Source organism: Hippoglossus hippoglossus, chromosome 18 (assembly GCF_009819705.1).
Source record: "Hippoglossus hippoglossus isolate fHipHip1 chromosome 18, fHipHip1.pri, whole genome shotgun sequence".
NCBI classification, from domain to species: Eukaryota; Metazoa; Chordata; class Actinopteri; order Pleuronectiformes; family Pleuronectidae; genus Hippoglossus; species Hippoglossus hippoglossus.
This window is the reverse complement of record NC_047168.1, coordinates 3,999,245-4,016,455: the sequence shown is the minus strand read 5'-3', so window position 1 is coordinate 4,016,455 and position 17,211 is coordinate 3,999,245. Positions and strand designations below refer to the sequence as shown.

The 17,211-nt window shown below is 40.8% G+C and overlaps 1 protein-coding gene across 1 annotated transcript in view; it reads left to right on the top strand.

Annotated features, from left to right (window-relative positions):
• Positions 1-17,211, top strand: part of nrxn2b (neurexin 2b) — a 617,697-nt gene that overhangs the window by 163,261 nt on the left and 437,225 nt on the right. Inside the window, 1 exon segment of the mRNA XM_034615320.1 lies at positions 6,690-6,719. Within this exon segment, the coding sequence (XP_034471211.1) occupies positions 6,690-6,719 (30 nt within the window).

Genomic DNA, 17,211 nt, shown 5'->3' with positions numbered 1-17,211 from the left:
AATATCTAATCCACCATGTACTCTATATAACTAAGCAACGTAAAAAAGCAGCCAACATTGGAATTGTGGAATATTCCATTGTAATCATCGTAATGTATTAAATTATACGATTGGAGGTTTCCAAACCAAATCTCATATACTCATCACCTGAACCTTTTTAAAGCTGTTTGGAAAAAAACAAACCTTTTATCCTTCACAAACTCAGTTGTGGTCAGTCTTCAGAATTCACATTATTTCCAATTAATTTTAGTTAATTATGTAGTTAGTTAAGCCTGTGGAAATTCTTCGACCCATGGTCATTATGTCCCATTATGACAATTAAATTCACCAATTTGCATTGGTGCATCTCCATGAGTGTCAGTGGCCAAATCTCATCAAGTCTCTTGGCCCAGTCTCTCACAAGTTGGAAGCGAATTTGATAATTTGACAATTTGACAAGACACATGCAATCAGCAAAATATGCTGATCTGCTACAAATAATATAAATAACACGACTGCTTTCTGCTCACTATTGTGTTAGCTTACCTGCAGAAAGCATCCATCTGATGGCAGTAGTTACAGCACAGTGCGTCATTGTTTAAGAAGACAGATTATGTTCATATTCAGATTTACATTTTAAATGTTGTTTGTCACATGAACACGTTTAAAAGTTCTGTCTCCTTAAATAGGAAGCATCCTTACAATGTATAACTGTTAAATGTATCAGGTTATGAAAGTGTAACTGGAGACAGAGAACATTGAATTGTAGTCTTTCCCTTGAATCTTGATGAATCACATTGTCTTGCATCACATTGAGTTGAATCACTGTGCACCCACACAATAATTGGCAATTCTTCGAGATGTGTATCATATCGGCCTTAGTGATGGAGATGCACATACCTTGTCCCAGCACCAACAGTATCTTTGGATTATGTATTCTATACAGCTCAATCTTCACTTTAGACACTGCTCTTAGTGACAGTTATCTGTTTATGCATATGAACCAAAGAAGCCACTGCATGTTGAGTCAAAGAAAACCAGGCAATGAAATTAAGCCATCAGGTTCTCTCAGGAAATACAAAAATCTCTCTTTTTTTTTAGCCCTTCTAAATGAGGTTTTGAATAGAGGGTTTTACTTTATACTTGCTTGATTGACATGCGAGTCCGCCTCATCAAAATAAGACGTAACGGTCATCGTGTGCTCACCCCCAAGCTGTTGCTCCCCACAGTTGCTTAATGAAGCGACATGCAGTATTCTTAAATATATTAATTCATAAACCTATGGCTGATGTCACGCGTCATTGCTTTTTCTACAATGTAATGTAAGTCCAGAATAAAAGACACCGCAGCGTCTGACAGTCCCTTGTAGGATCTCTGACTTAATTTTGGCACCGACGAAAGCTGAACCTTTTGACCAGATTAGCACCAGTAGATGAAAGCCTTCCCAGGTTTTATGAAGCTGTTTGATTGGGGGTCAGTGCAGACGTCAGATAATTGACAAGGTTTCATATCAGCAGGCCTTTCTCTTCTCTTTGGGCAGATATCAATAAAAGCGTTTTGATGTTCAGCAGAGCAGTTTCTTCGACTATACAGCGTGTACAACATCTTATGACCAAGGCAGGGTATGTTCACTGTAAGCGTTTTATCCTTTAATAAAATCTCAGTGAGCCGCGGTGTATGTCTCTGCACTGCCGGTAAGCCACTGTGGACTCGTTGGGTAAATTCTACTTGATATTAAAGTGTAGAACTTAACATGTTCCTTCCCTTTGAAAAGTTTCTGTGTTAATAATTTAAGGCACTGAAAGACATGGGAACCTTTGACATCAATCTATAGCTCTCTTTGAGATTGTAGGAGTCTACTCAGCCCTTTACCTCCCACTTTCTATTTCTTTTTCTCTCTCATAGAATAGAAATCCACAGTGAATTATTAAAGCACTTGCCACAGTTTCTATATTACTTAAGCTCTGCAAAGACACTATGCATTATAGATCAGGCTACTGAGATGAATATTATTCACATTCAATCAGAACCGCTTTCCGACATCTTTTAAGCAGATGTTTTTACAAATTGGCCTGGTTTGTGTCTGAGCCCTCGAGGGCTATGTCTGCACTTTTAAGCGATGCGAGACCTACAGCGATGATTTTGCCGTGAAACTTTATCTGTGCCCAGGCCCAGTAAAAGCCAATGATTTGTGGATGTGTCAAACGTTTTGGATACTGTGCAGTTTTATATCTCGTGCCAAGGGTGCATCAAGCAATAAGCTGCACATAAAACCATTTGTTGTTCTTATTTTATACTTCATGACTTTTATACACTAAGATAGTTCTTGCTAGCTCTCGCTAAAGTCATCAAAGGCAGTGTCCTTAAAAAAATATGTTGTGTGACTACTGTTGTGTTATCAGCGGGTAAAGAAGAGGCTTCTGTGTCGGCGTGGCACGTGCCTTCCAGAGGCACGTAACGTGCGGTGACCATATGCTGGCAAGGGTCCTTGGAGGAGGATGCTATTTAGCATGCCAGCCCGACACCACAGGGGGTTGGAGAAGCAACCACATTCTTCCTTGTGACTTAGTCCATGTGTCCATCTGATGAACGAGGAATGGTGGAAGTGTGAAGAAAGGAAGTGCAGAAGTGGGGGGGGATAATGATGATGAGTCCCATTTTTCTCTGTTCCCTCCAGTTGTGTGTCGTTGCTGCTGCCCTGAGACCCAGCACATCTGCTTGGTTGCGTGCGTGTATCCGTGTGTGTGTGTGTGTGTGTGTGTAGGATGATGAGGCTCATCATAATCTGTGAATATTTGAGAAACAGGTTTGACAAATGAATTTCTTACAAGGTCATTCAAGATGACGCTGTACCAGTTGAATGCTGATTACAAAACAGCGACATTACTTGAACTAAATCAGATACATCTCTATTGTTATTAAGCCTTTCCTATCACGATCTGTGTGTGAATACAGAACGTCTCAAAAATGACCACGTCTGCACATTAATCTTCATCTTTTAGTTGATGCAGGACAAGCAGATGATTATAACGGTGACCATATCATTTGTATTCATGTGATCCTCATGATACAAGCCATTGTATTAATCATGGGATTATTTGTATATGGTGGCTGACTGCATTTTGCTAAGTGTAAGTATCTGTCTGGTGTATCTATGAACTCATAGATGAAGCCCTAGATAACCTTATTTTAGTTTTTTCTTTACCATGCAGTTGGTGGCAGGAGCCACCAGAAGTCATTTGGATGAAATCAGTAGTTTGCAAAACAATAATGGCTTGTGTTCATCAGACCTGCAAGAAGAGCATGAAAAGGCGGCAGATGAGGAAGAAGAGAGCAGGAGGCAGCTGCAGCTGGCTGATGGAGGCTGGATGTGGAGCCAGAGAGACAGGAAAAAGTGAAAGAAAAGGAAAATAAGCAGGAAAGCAGGGGGTGGGCCAGAGAAGACGTGAGCATGTCTTCTCCTAATGACAGAATTATGACCACGCACCATCTGTCACTCAATCATAACCAGCCAATCGGAGCTGCTCTCCAATCGGCGCTGGTTTCTGTTTGGCACTCCCATCTGTACTCGCCACCGACTGAAGGAAGTAATCAAATGCTCAGATGTCAAGGAGATGGGGAGACTCATCGTTTCTGCTGGGTTTTCGTCACGGCCTCAGTATGTGTGCTGCTGTGATTGGATTCGTGCTCACGTATTGATGTAGAGTTATAGTTTAGAGGGATATATCTTTTCACTATGTCTGTTATGTTAGGATGTTTTACACTTAACTTTTCAGACCTGCCGGGTCTTTTTTCCCTCCATCAAACCGCTTGCTAGTAAAAGCTGTCACATCCTGATCAGGAGCTGGCATGTTAGAAGTTGAGCATCCTATGTTGCTGCCAACAAAACGTGTATGACTGGCTGTGAGTGGGTGTGAGTTTGTGTTTCGCTGTCTTTCTGTCATGGGAGAAATGTTGCGTGGATAGAACAGTTTGGTATTTTGCAGAGATCACATCACATCCCTCTAATTTTCCATTTCACCTTCTGATACAATACTTGGGAATTGATTTCTCCTTCTGATTGATTTTTTGGCTTTTCTTTGCCACCTGCGGACCTGTCTGAGGGTCTCCGGTCAAAGCAGCCTGTGAGGACGCCATATGACAACTTGCTGCCATTACGCTGTATGCCTTCCTCCCTTTTGCTCTGTCTATATTCTTTCTTCTACTCTTCCGTACCTTTTCTAGGCTTCCTCCACCATGCCATTGTGCCACTCTCCTTTTGCCTTCCTGAGCAGTATGATGCAGGGGGTAGGGTGGGGTTGGGGGTATTTGAATGATTTGGTATGCAGTGACAGCACCGTTCTGTTTCATTGCAGGAGCCTCCGCCTTATCTCCTTAATGGATTATGAGTAAGGGAACAAAAACAGAGGGAGGCAGAGTGAGAATGATTGGACGCCCTGCAAAGGGCCGGCAGGAAACTGACGGCATCCAGATAAATAAAACACTCAGCTTGTACATTTCCTCTTTCCCTGAGTCACAGATGTTATTAAGAAAGAGGACAATAGAGGAAGCTTGTAGTGAAAAGTCATCAGAGCTTCCGTGCTCTTTGCATTCTGATGTACCTGTTTGCTGGTGGCGCTTCAAGTGTGTTTAGTGCATTCACGCTGGGGACGAATAGCTGGCCCCTGGTTGTGTGTTCATTTCTTTGCTGCGACATTGGATGTTATCTTTCTCCTCTTGGTCCACACAAAAAAAAAATGAAATTGAATGTAAACTTATCAGTGAAACACCTCAGTTATCCCGGCCATGGTATAAATGTCAAAGCACAGGCATCTGAGTGACACCCCTGGTGCATTTGCTGAGTATGGAAGCTTCAAGGCAAAACACCCTTATGTGTTTCACTTAATCACTAATTCCAGTGCTGAATATTCAAAAACTGCAGCCGCCAGTGATGTGAATCAAGTCTGAAGGGTATTTTAGGCAGAAAGATTTTTCTTTTATCCGAGACTCGGGTTGATGCTGGTGACTGATGATATTCCAAACAGAAGTGGAAGACAACAGTCCAGCGCTGCAACGCTGCACAGTCTTGATGCTGAAGGGATATTAAGACGTAGCTCTTTGCTAGTGGTACCAGGAGTGTTACGTTTGAAATGGTATTGATTAGGGGAAGACAAGTTGGCTTGAAGAGAGTCAACCTTTTGGGACCTCTATGATGTTGAGATTTTTTGCTGCCTTGGGTTAAATCCACTTTGCTTTAGTCATTTGGTTCTTATGAGAATGAACCCTGCTTTAAGACCATGTTCACTCTTTGGTTTATTTCTCTATTTTGAGGTTTTCCTCAAATAATTTCCATCCACTAGACACGCTGCTGGATGTTTTATGGTTTTATGGTTTAATGGTTTTATGAAAACTGTCGGCAAAGTTGTTTGAACAGATATTATAATATTATCTTTCCTACCAGGCATTTATGGCTCTGCTTAGTAGACTTCCCAAACAGGTGCTCTTTGGAGGCTGAATGTAACATTTCAAACAGTAAGAGTTATTGTTGTGTGTTATGATGCTGTGTCATTGTGGATGCAAATGCTGCTGCTTTAGAACTGTTGTAGAAATATTTCCTTTCCTCCTCACAGACTAAGCTGGAGTGCGCATGTGAACACACACTCAACAACAAAGTTGCTCAGAGACAGTTGAGGTCTTTTGTTCCTTTTAGTGCGAGGAACGACCTTTGATAGGTTGAAGCTGCTCAGCGTGCCGCTTCCGCTAATGGCAGTTTTGACAGTGCTGTTGCTATTCCTCTGGGGATGGCTGCACCGCGACCAGTCTGGCTTCAGATGTGTTTAACCAGAAACTCGAGGTGTTTTGATGATGGCAGAAAGGTGCCACCTGCATTGTAGACTACTAAGAAATCAGGGTGTCAACATTTTTTTTTCTAATTCCAAATGTGTACCAAAATGTTTCATGATGATGTGAATGTCTTTGCATGTATGGCTTATTACAGTGTATGGAATGGTTTGTTCGGTGCTGTGGCCTGTTTCAGAGGTTGCTAGAATTCATCCACCGCAGCAGACGCTGATTGTGGACATCTTTTAAAACTATTGATTTGCAGATTTGCCAGATGTGTGCACAATAGCCTAGAGTAAGCTAAATAACTATTTTAGGTGGCTATTGTGATGCTGTACTCTCACATCTGTGTCGGGATAATCTTTGGCTTTGTTTTATTTATTTTTTTTACAGACAACACAAAACATTTTATCCTGTAGCGTTTTCCCAGGTTTATCTCTGACCCTCTCTCTGTGTGAGACCCTGCAGAGCTGAGATTCTTTTTTGTGTGTAAAAATTTGAGTACAGACGAAGATGACGAATCCAGTCTGAGCCTTTTTCTGCCAAACAGTTCTTTGTGTGTTCCATAAGTACTCCAGAGGAAAAAAAAGCATTTGTGAGAGCAATAGCCTTCGGGGGTTGCGCCAAATGAAAATGCTTTTTTTTCTAAACCCCCCCACACCTCACTCAAGAAGTGTTTGCTTGTTTTCTGTTACTATTCGCTCTCTCTCTATACTCCTCTCTCTTTCTCGTTTTACCTTTGATTTGAACTCTGACATCCAAGTCTGCCCCAGGATGTCTGTCACAAACTGCAGTCCAACGTTGTGACAATGCTTTTTTTCTTCCCGTGCCGTTTATGACCTTCTTTTCTTCCTCTTTCTGTTCTTTTTTTCTGTTTTTTCCCTTTCAAGGTCTGGCGCACCTGACGTTAAACGACCAAGGTATGGGTTCATTCCTTTTTATTTTGGTTCTGGTTTTCTTTTTTTTTTTGAGAGGAACTGACTCAGCCTCTTCGCCCCCAGCCCCCTCTATACAGCCGCTTTCCCTCACAGTCTCCTCCTCTGCTTCTTACCTTTCCTCAGTGCCATATCCCTCCATTTCTTCCTAAAGTCTCCCTCGCCTTTTCGTCCCTTTGCAAAATCCTCCCTGGTTGCCGTACCCTTCTTCCTCTCCTTCCATGCTCATTTTTTTTGGTTGTCCCTCTTGCTCCTCCTCGCTCTCCCTGCCGCCATATCTTTGTGCATTTCTGTAACCTCCACCAATGTGTGTCCCACCCCTTGTCCTGTCCTATGGCTAACGTCCTGGACCTTCACCTCTGACCACCTTTGACCCCGACGACCTGACCCGGGGCTGAAGGTAACACTTTTCTGCTATCCCTTCTGCTTGGGTTGAAACAAAGACAAGAAAAAAACTGCTGAATATATTGGAAATGTGTTTGTTGGTCAAGGAAAAAAAAAAAAAAAATGTGTCCAGACTTCCATTCACTAACACTTCAAGGTGAAAGTGTTGTCGAATGTGCAGAGTTTCTCATCACCACTCTGCTGACATTCCCATTGTTTGGCATTCAGTGTTCTTAAAGGCCTGCGAGTTCCGATATAACTTCAAATTATGTGTTAGACTTCCTTGATATGGGAAGATGTGACTGCAATTGTTTGGATGTTGCTGTGTTATATTTGATGTGCATTTACAACACACATGCATATTGCACTACAGCTGTTTAATCTAACCACACACTCTTTCTGTCTGACAGACCTTTGACCTTTTGTCCCCTTTGCTAGTTTTTCCACTTGTTTTAATCATAAGCACCGTTGAAAATGTCATGTCATTTTGTCTCCTATAACACCGACAATGCCTTTTAAACTAAACACAAAAGTCCAAGCCGACTGTTTTCTTTCCACAAAGTTCATCTGACCTTTCTCTGCCTCTGGCCTTGCAGTGAGGACAGTCTATAGAAAAAAGCGTTAACGCAAAGATCACAAGAAAGAAAGGAGCAAGTGAACAAGCGCAATTGCCAGTCAATGTTTTGACCTTTACTCGTGTGGAGAGAGCTTCCTTTCTTCCATCAGTTTAGTCTGTGGCTGTGATTTGAGAGAGAAGCCCTTTACTTTGATTATTCTTAAGTTAGTGTCACATTATCTCAAGATACTCACCAATTGTGGGAAAAGCTTAACAATCACACTACAGCGTTGTCCACAAAACTAGATTCCATCTGGGGTGGATGACTCTGCTTGTTGAAGCAGTGAAGCCAGTCCCTGTGCACACACTTGCAGCATGCTCTCATGTTCCCCCCCAAATGGGAGGTACCGTAGACGGTGAAGGTCAAAGTTTTATCTGCCTGCTGACAACTACATGCCCATCACAGTTACTGCTTCTGTTTTGCTGAGTTCTGCCAGTATGTGGATAACCTTGATGGTCCATGCTACAGTGGGATTTTCCTCTAGCTATAACATTGGGTCTGTTGTCAATGCTGCACTCAGCTCTAAAATGGAGCAACCTTGCAGAGTACTAAATTAGATGTTATGAGAATCGTAAAAAAAAAAATGTTTTTATAGGAAACTGGTTTGACAAAGTAGGTAATTATTATTAGTATTATAAACAGTGAAGTGAACCCTGAAACGCAGTTCAGATTCCAACATTATACCAGTGCTCTTTATACAGTGGCGAGAAAAAGTAATTAAATCCTTTGGAATTATCTGCATTCATTTATCAATGTGTCTCAAGACATGACCGAGTCTTTAACTAAGGTACAATTATGAACAATACATTGTTACTGCTCACATACGTCATTGTATCGTTCTTGTCCATTTTGGATATATAATCCAAGGACAGTAGATAGTAGATATATGGTACTAGCACATTAGGTGTGGGTCACAACTATTTTCATGTAAAATATACCCTCTGACATTTTGAGGTAACAATACAGCATCTGCTGCAATGCTAACAAAAGACTGATATCAGAAGACCATCCAGAATTCCATATTTGTCCAAGGTAATAAAAGGTTATATTGCAATCCCGAAGAGTTCAGTCAAACTGCCCATAAATGCAGATTTTGTGTGGTGGCTACTTTTCCATCAAGCAGGCGCCTCGCTAATTTGACTCCAAAGGGAAAATACAGATGCTCAGTGAGGTGAAAAATTAGCCCAGAGTAACAGTTAAAGGCTCACTGTTAGCATCCTAGTTCAGCCTTTGCATGCCTTTAGAGCATGTTAGCTAGAGCACAATGACACTCAACATCACTACAGGGAAAATGTTTTGTGCACTTAAAATAACTGAGGTTAAATTGGTTGGAAAGAACAAGCAGCATTACATATGGTTGAAGAGGGTAGTGCATACAAACATAAAAATATGGTTCCAAAGCTCCCGGTGGAGGGAGCATCTTGATTTTGGCTGCTTTGCTGCCTGTGGTCCTGAACAGCTCAACACCCTGGTGAGGAAAACTGATGTTCAAGTTTATCAAGGTATCATTCCTGATCATATCAGAGCTGAAGATCAGTAGAAGCCATGTTTGGAGAGTCCCAGTCAGAGCCCACCCCCTGTAGAGAGGCTGTGGACTAAGCTCAGAGATTGGTTCACAGCAAATATCCTTAGAATATGTCTGATCTTCAGGCTGCTCTGTTGCTTGAAATAACGCTGTGTAATTTAAAGGAGGTTCAACCTCAACATGAAAGAAACTCATTTGAAATCACGCATGAAGCGTTTGTCTATATTTGTTACGTGCTGATGAAGTTTAGATTACACAGACACAAATGATTCCAACGGGTTAACACAACCTCTTCCGCCACTGCAGTTAATTGTCATTATGGGCCTTAGTCACTAGTGTGAAGAAATAAAGTGCAGCAGCAAAGCAAAATTAACTTGAGCAGCTGTCATTAGACTCCAAGCCTGTGTTCAATGTTCTAAAGTGAGAGAATGCATTTGATTCCTCCCTTTAAGATCAGCCATGTGTGTCAGTTAAAGTGGTGCCTGAAAACTACCACGGAAAAGAGTATAGCTTATACTGATATGTCACTTGAAGATGCCTTTTTTATTTAGATAACAATAAAATAGGTGCAGTTTAACTATTTTCACAAAACGTCATGCTGCCTTTTGATATTCCACATTTAAATAACTGTGTATCCAATAATGTTGTGTAGAGTTGAATGAAAGAAGGTTGTTTTACAGTATTTTACCGATTAACTTAAATTTAGTTTAAGTTATTACTTAGCTGTGACGGTTGAGTCAATTAAAATGAGGCCAATTGTTTTATATCATTTAAAATATTTTCTCCAACAAAAAATCCCTGCTTTGCCCCTTTTCTCTGTTTTACAGTACTTTACAATGAACTCATTTGGGTTTTTGATTGGTGGTTTGATAAAATAAGAAATTTATAGATATCAAATTTGGCTTAGTAAAAGCACATCCTTTATCATAGTTTTGTAAGGTTTCATTGACCAGAAAGGGGATCTGTTACTCTAAAAATGATGCTCTGCTCAAGTAGTGTATCTTCATTTATTCCTTACTTACTCACCCACTGATATTACTACATTAGTATTTTTTTCACACATAGTTGCAAAGGAATACGCTTAGATATTTTTCTCCCTGACATTTTGGCCAATTTACTATCTATTCAAACCCCACTTCCACTCCAGAGCTCATTACAGGAGAAAACGTGCGCACTATGAAGGTTTCTCTCATTTTCTCAAAGCAACAGGTTTAACACTTCATTTCTTCTATGCCACGCGCCACAAAGACAGAATACAATTTTCTATCCTCAACAGACATTCACTGCCACCAGCAGATGATTCATAACCATAATCCCTTCATCTCTATGCAGCCTCTGCTCTTCCTTCCCCCGTAACATCTCCCGTAACCTCCTGCCATTTACCTCAGATCCCCGTCTGTAGTCCATCCCAAACTGGGCCGGCTGTTTACTCCAGCCACACGCTCATAGTGAGAAGAGCACACATCGAGACGATAGAACATGCCAGAGGAGTGGGAAATCTGACATCTATCCATCTCCACCATCTCCCCCGAGACACGCCCGGGTCTCAACATCAGACATTCGGTCTCCGATTCGTCAGGGCATACTGTAGCTGTGCCTTTCCCATCAAATCTGCCATCATAAGCAACAGGATCTAAAGTTGTAAGGTGCATGACTGAGAAAATTTCTCAACTTTTTTTTTTAAAGAGATAGAGATAAGGTTTGGATTGTGGAAGATAAGGTGAGGAAAAACAGTTATTGAGAATAAATATAATATCACACACACACAAGTGCACTGCTTTAATGTGCATGTGACTAACCGCATCTGGCTTCTGACTCCTGTACAGTACTTTTTCAAATTCTGACATTTAATAAATAGGCCACAGGCATTTGGATGTTTAATCCATAATTTTGTTTGGGGATAAAATAAAACGAGTCCTGTACAGGTAACAGTGTGTTGTTTTGGTTTCCCTCTCATCAGGGCTAACCACTGCAAGTTAAGTAAAACAAGGTACAAGGTAAATTACCTTGGGGGTGGATGCTATATTTTCAGTTCAAAGTAAAGTAGCTGATTATGCTTGTTCCATCAAACAATGCCCAGCCAGCCATTTATATTGATCACCCTGTAGCCAGAATTAATACAGTGTTTGTTCCCAGTGGACGGCCAAAACACATCTTGAAAGAGAAAAATCGATAAACCAATTTGGTAAAGGCGAGGACGTGTGACATGTTAGCGAATTAGATGATTTTCACCGGAGGATTTAGCCACTTCTCAGCTTTCCCTGCTTCACCTTTCCTGAAGTCTGTGCATTTCAGTGTGTGTGTGTGTGTGTGCACATGTATGTATCTGTGCATGTCAGGGTAGTCATGTTGTTAAGAAAAACAAAAAAAAGAGAGAGAGAGGTTTTGGTCAATGTTAACAATCAGAGGCAGGTGCCTCAGCCATCACATAACCAGGCCAAGAAAATCAATGTCAGTCTCCTCTCAAACCCAAGGCTGTCCTTCACTGCTGCAGGAAGGACAAACCCCAGGCTTCAGTCACTGCTGATCTCTATCTGCCCGCCCGTTGTACCGGCCCCATACATTTGGGTGGCATGCTCAGAAAGCTAGATATGATGTGACGACAGCACATTTAACGGAGTGATTACAAATAGTGATTATTGTTTACGAGCTTTGACAGACGCGAACTCTCTGAATAAAATAAAATAGGCTGTGTTTCTTGATAAGCAAAGCCCTTAATGTTAACATTCAAACAGAGATTACAGGTATAACTCACAAATTGAAGACAGTATTTCCAATCCTTACCCTGTACTCTGGTTTACAACACACACTGCTTTCATGAAAGAGGGGAAACACAAACAAATACTGGTACAAAGGTTTTCGTCTGCAAATTAAAATAAAGTTGCGCAGTTAATTTACATTTTTGAGTCCGAGGACAGTTCAAGAAACAGTAAGGTTCTGCTCTTAATATATTCTCATGTATTAAAACAAATATTGGGATGGCAAGTTTGGTAAGAGATGGAGTTTCAAGCTCAAGAAAAGCTGTAGCACAATTAGAGTAGTATAAAAGGAGGAAACCCTTTAGGCCATCCTCTGGGAGAAAAAGCTGCAAGAGAAGCCTGAAGTCAATGCACTGCTGACCTTGACCTAATAATACGGTCATGCTTTTATTGTGACGGGTTGAACTTAGGAGGAGCAACATCAAATACATTCTGCACAATATTCATAAAGGTGGGGAATGGGTCAGAAATGGAGTCCCTTTGGATCTGGGGATTCTGAATTTGATTTAGAGTTTTATCGGTTGGTAGCTGTTAATGTTAATGTACCATCACAATGTTGGGACTCCTTTTACACTCTCAGCACGATGTCAACCCTTTTACTTTATGAACATTAGGGTCAAGTTTCATACAGGTGTTAACCTTTCAAGTCACTGTCACTCTCCAGACAATGTGCATACACATTTTAAGTGAACAAGGTTTTTATTTTTATCTTGGAATTTGATGTTTTGAACTTCTTAAAATTTAAGTTTTCAGCCCTGAGAATCAGTATCAAAATAGAAAAGTCAGGTTTGACTGTGACTTGTCTGACATCACATTATTAACTCACTTCCTAACTGCACTGACCTTTATATTGAAGCAAAGCAATGACACGATGGGGTAATTGTAGGTTACGTTTTGATGGTGTTCTTCCACTCCTGCAGGGACATTAACTAAAGCTGTGAATATATGCATTATCACCTTGGTCCGCAAGCCCAACTCAATTATACTTTACCATTAACAGTAAACAATAACAGTGCATCTGTCTCATAAAACTCAATTTGCAATTATATCAGCCGTCCATTTTACACTTTGCTGGATGTTGGTGTAGGTGTAGCCTATTTACAATGCCCAGCTGTCTCCAAGGTGTTCACATATCGCTCTTAACAGCAGCCCTGAAGCCATCTCAGCTCTAACAAACTAATTAAGGGCCCCTTAAATAAATAAAACTACCATTTCCAATAATAGGGGGAAAAAAGTGCACTTGAATGGCTCTAAATTGGAAACATTTCCGGCCCCTTGGCTTTGGAATAGCGGACGATTTCGCCCACGGATCATTTGGTTTCCATGTGAATGAAGTCTCCTGCTGCCACCACGTCCTCCTCCTCCTCTGGAGAGGCCAGCACGGTGCATACTTGGAATCAAATTAACCAGGCCCTGGGAGATTGTCTCTTGGCAGGTTTTAATGTAGATCACCCTGGAGATACTGAAGTGAAAATGAAGGGAATATCCCGCCCGATCGGTATCTAACCTCGAATGTAATAGACTAGGTCCAGGTCAAGATAGCCATCGCTGTCGAAGCTCACCCAGCGCAGTCTATAGAGTCTTTGGGCCACTGTGTTTGGGTTCAGTCTTCATACACTATTTTTATTGATATAGTAGACCAATAGTTGGCTTTATTTAATACCTATTATTTAATCCAACCCTTATATGTATTAGCGGAAAAGCATCTTCAAAATTCACTAGTACTGAATTATAAATAATAATACTATTTTAAATCTTAACTAAAAATCTTTCTTTGCTTGCCCTGAGCAACACACATTTTGCTCTTGGTGTCCATTGCACATTTTTCCTCAAACATTAGTCTGGACATTTTGCTCGCCTAAACATCACCACAATTAAATTAACTAAATTGCAATGTCCTTTTCTGTTTTCATATAAACATGGCTTCAGATTATCTCTCTTCTCAGAAACCCATCAACACATGTTCTTGCAATAAATAACAGTCTATTGCCCCCTTTAATTCCATTATAATTAAAATCTCTCCAGGCCTTATTTGAGCCATGGATACTGTTTTCTCCTCTAAGCTACGAGCTTACTACTCAGTGATATGCATTTGTACATGTAAGAGCAATACACACACTAAAATGAAAAATCCAGCACAGAGCCATATAAACACACAGTGAAATAGCTCATTGAATTAACTTTGGCTTGAGATGGTGGCAGAGATAAAACAGTGCTCGTTACAGTATTATTATTATTTTTGTAATTACAGTGAGGATAATGGCACAAATACAAAGGCCTATCGTTGGTACAATATTAAACCCACAAAAAAAAAAAAAAATGGGCCAGAGAGAAGGCATGCAAGCCACAATGCAATTGTTGGAGCTATATTAGAACATTTCCTACTGACAAAATGCCAACATCTCAAGGCAGTGAAATGTACTTGATATTCAAATTATGCGCTGTGTCTTACTGATTACTGACTTAGACAGACAACTTTTTTACTTTTCCCCCCAGAGCTTTTCTGAGTGCTATGACTGTTGGCGCCGCTGTCACAAAGACTGGATTGTTTCCCTTGTCAGCGTTATGATAAAAACACACGTTTGTATTAATAAGCAGGCAGGTTTTGTTACTCACTGATCCAGAAGGAATAATACCAACCAAATGTTGGTTTTGAAAGCGCTCAAACCCGGGGCTCTCCCTTTTTTCTATCACTCCCTCTTCACCTTCTTTGCCTCCTCCAAAAATGATACTTTCCACAGTGGTTGTTCCTCTATTCACTATTTCTGAGAACAGTTACTGAAGGCTTACCCAAGTAAAACAAAAGTACCGTCGTCTTGCTCAACTGCAGATGTGCGTCCCTTTGTGTCGTAAATCAGGCTTTGCGGATGAAGGCCCGGTCACACATGTGTGAATGCAAAGCGACTATCGCAGGTCAAAGTTTAACAACATTGTTCTCCATGCATAATCCAGCTGCAGATTTGCTTTGCCACAGGAAGCAGATGTTTTTTTTCGCCTCCTCACTCGCACAGGTTTGAATTAAATGGAAGGCAAAATATGAGTTGTGAACATGCTGTTATAGGCAGCAAAGCAAAATGCTGATGATGTCAGTATTCTAAAGCTATCAAATTGTGCACTCAATGTTTCCTTCATATTTACTTAAAGCAAAAATAAACGTCTATTGCCATTTAAAACAAATGTTTAACCATCATAATAAGGGATGTATTCTTACTTAGGCGTTTTATGGCAAAATAAATGTGTGAAACAGTGAAACAGAATGATGAGTAATCTTTATATTATAATGTTTGCATTATCCATACTGCAAACAACTCTTTAAAATGTATATATCAACACACGTTTTCACTGAGGTTCACTGACGTGTATATGATGGGTTAAAGTATCATATAATGATGATAGTGGGACACCTCTGCGATGCAATGGCACCTGAGGAGGTGAGAACTTGTCTCGTCACATTCTCCCATTTGTTGAAGTTCTTTCTGACAGACAAGTTCCACTGCATCTCCTGCCAGGCAACATCAATTTCCTCTAATTTTAGTGGGTAGCAACAGGGTGCAGTTCTGCCACACCAACTTCCAAAGCTGTGCAGCATGATTAATGATAATCAGTAACAATTTAATCACACTAATCTTACAGCAAGTAAACATATATTACACAAAGAATAGTTCCTCCATTTCTTATTTTATACTGGTAAAACATTTTTTCTTTTCAAATGGTGATCTCAACAACTTAACCTGAATTCATTCATTCCATCACCATCAATACAACCGTGGTGTCCTGATTGAGCCAAAGGAGCCCGTTAGCATATCCATGACGGTAATGGGGTGTTTGTATTAAAATCAGTGTGTGATCACTAAGTTTCAGTTTCGCCGGTTGCATATGTATATTTCAGAACATTTTCCTAAAATCTTTTATTCACCGTTTAAACCTTTCAAGCTATCATGTAAAACGTTCAGCAATAAAGCTGAATAAAGCTTGAATTAACATTTTGCTAAAGTAGAGACAAAATGAATATTAGATGACAGTTTAAATATAACCTTGTTTGATCTTAAACAAGGTTTAAGGTGCCACCAAGTACACTCACACCTTATGATCCTCTCCATACATAATCATTCTTCCTCATCGTGTGTCCCGCGGGATCGTCATTTAGAATCTTTGCCGTGACCTCTTCCACCCTGCTCAGCAGCCTGGGCATGGTGGGCTGTCTGGCTCGAAGCCTGCGAGGCTACTGCAGAGACATTAGGCCAGGATGACAGAAGCTCTCACACAGGCAAGAATTTCTCCTGACACAGCAGCAGTGTAAAATGGATGGAGCCTCCACAGCAGCCTGAATCTGCTTAACACAGTCCTCACAGCCATATAGAGAAACGCCTGAGATGAGGAGATGTATGGCTATGGCACTTTTGTGTGAGACAACTCCAATTATAATATTGAAAAGGATGGGAAAGAGGTGTTTTCCAAGCAAAAATGGGAATATATATAATGCAGGTATATCTGTACCTGACAAAGATGATATGCAACGGGCTACTTTATGATGTGTTCTTATTAACAGGTCAGCAGTGTGCGTATGGGTTAATCCCAGTTAATGGCGTAATCACAATCATGAGGCTAATGCTGATTGACAGGTTTGGACTGAGGCCACCCTGTCTGACCTTCAATGGGTCCCTTGGGTGAAGCGAATGACAGAGTGTGAGGTGTGTGACAGTCCCAGTCCCTCTGCACCCCCCTCCCTCTCTGAGATTGATTGGAGGCCTGCATTGTGTTTCCAAGGCTAGTCACGCCTCATTATTGGCAGCTTCACTTAAAGAAAGTGACAAAACACGTCATACTGACAGAAAACTCCCACTTTACTATGCAGCGGGCACACGCAGCCAATTCCCTCAACTACAATGTAGATGTTCTCTCCTGGACCCTCATTTCAAGCCATTCAATTCAAATGGCTAATGCCGAGATAGCAGAAGCATATCAGAAGAAATGTCGGAATTAAGTTTTGACTACTATCACCATTTCACTAGATAAATAAACTCATTGCAGTTTGACAAAACAGTGAAAAACTAAGGGCAATCAGAAAATACAGAGGTTTCCATCTGTTCAAAGAATTGCAAGAATACAGGCATAAGAGTTTAACTGCGAGTTTCTTTCATTTTGTACGAGCAGCATAATGCCTGGAGAATAGATGTAGTAATTTCATGACA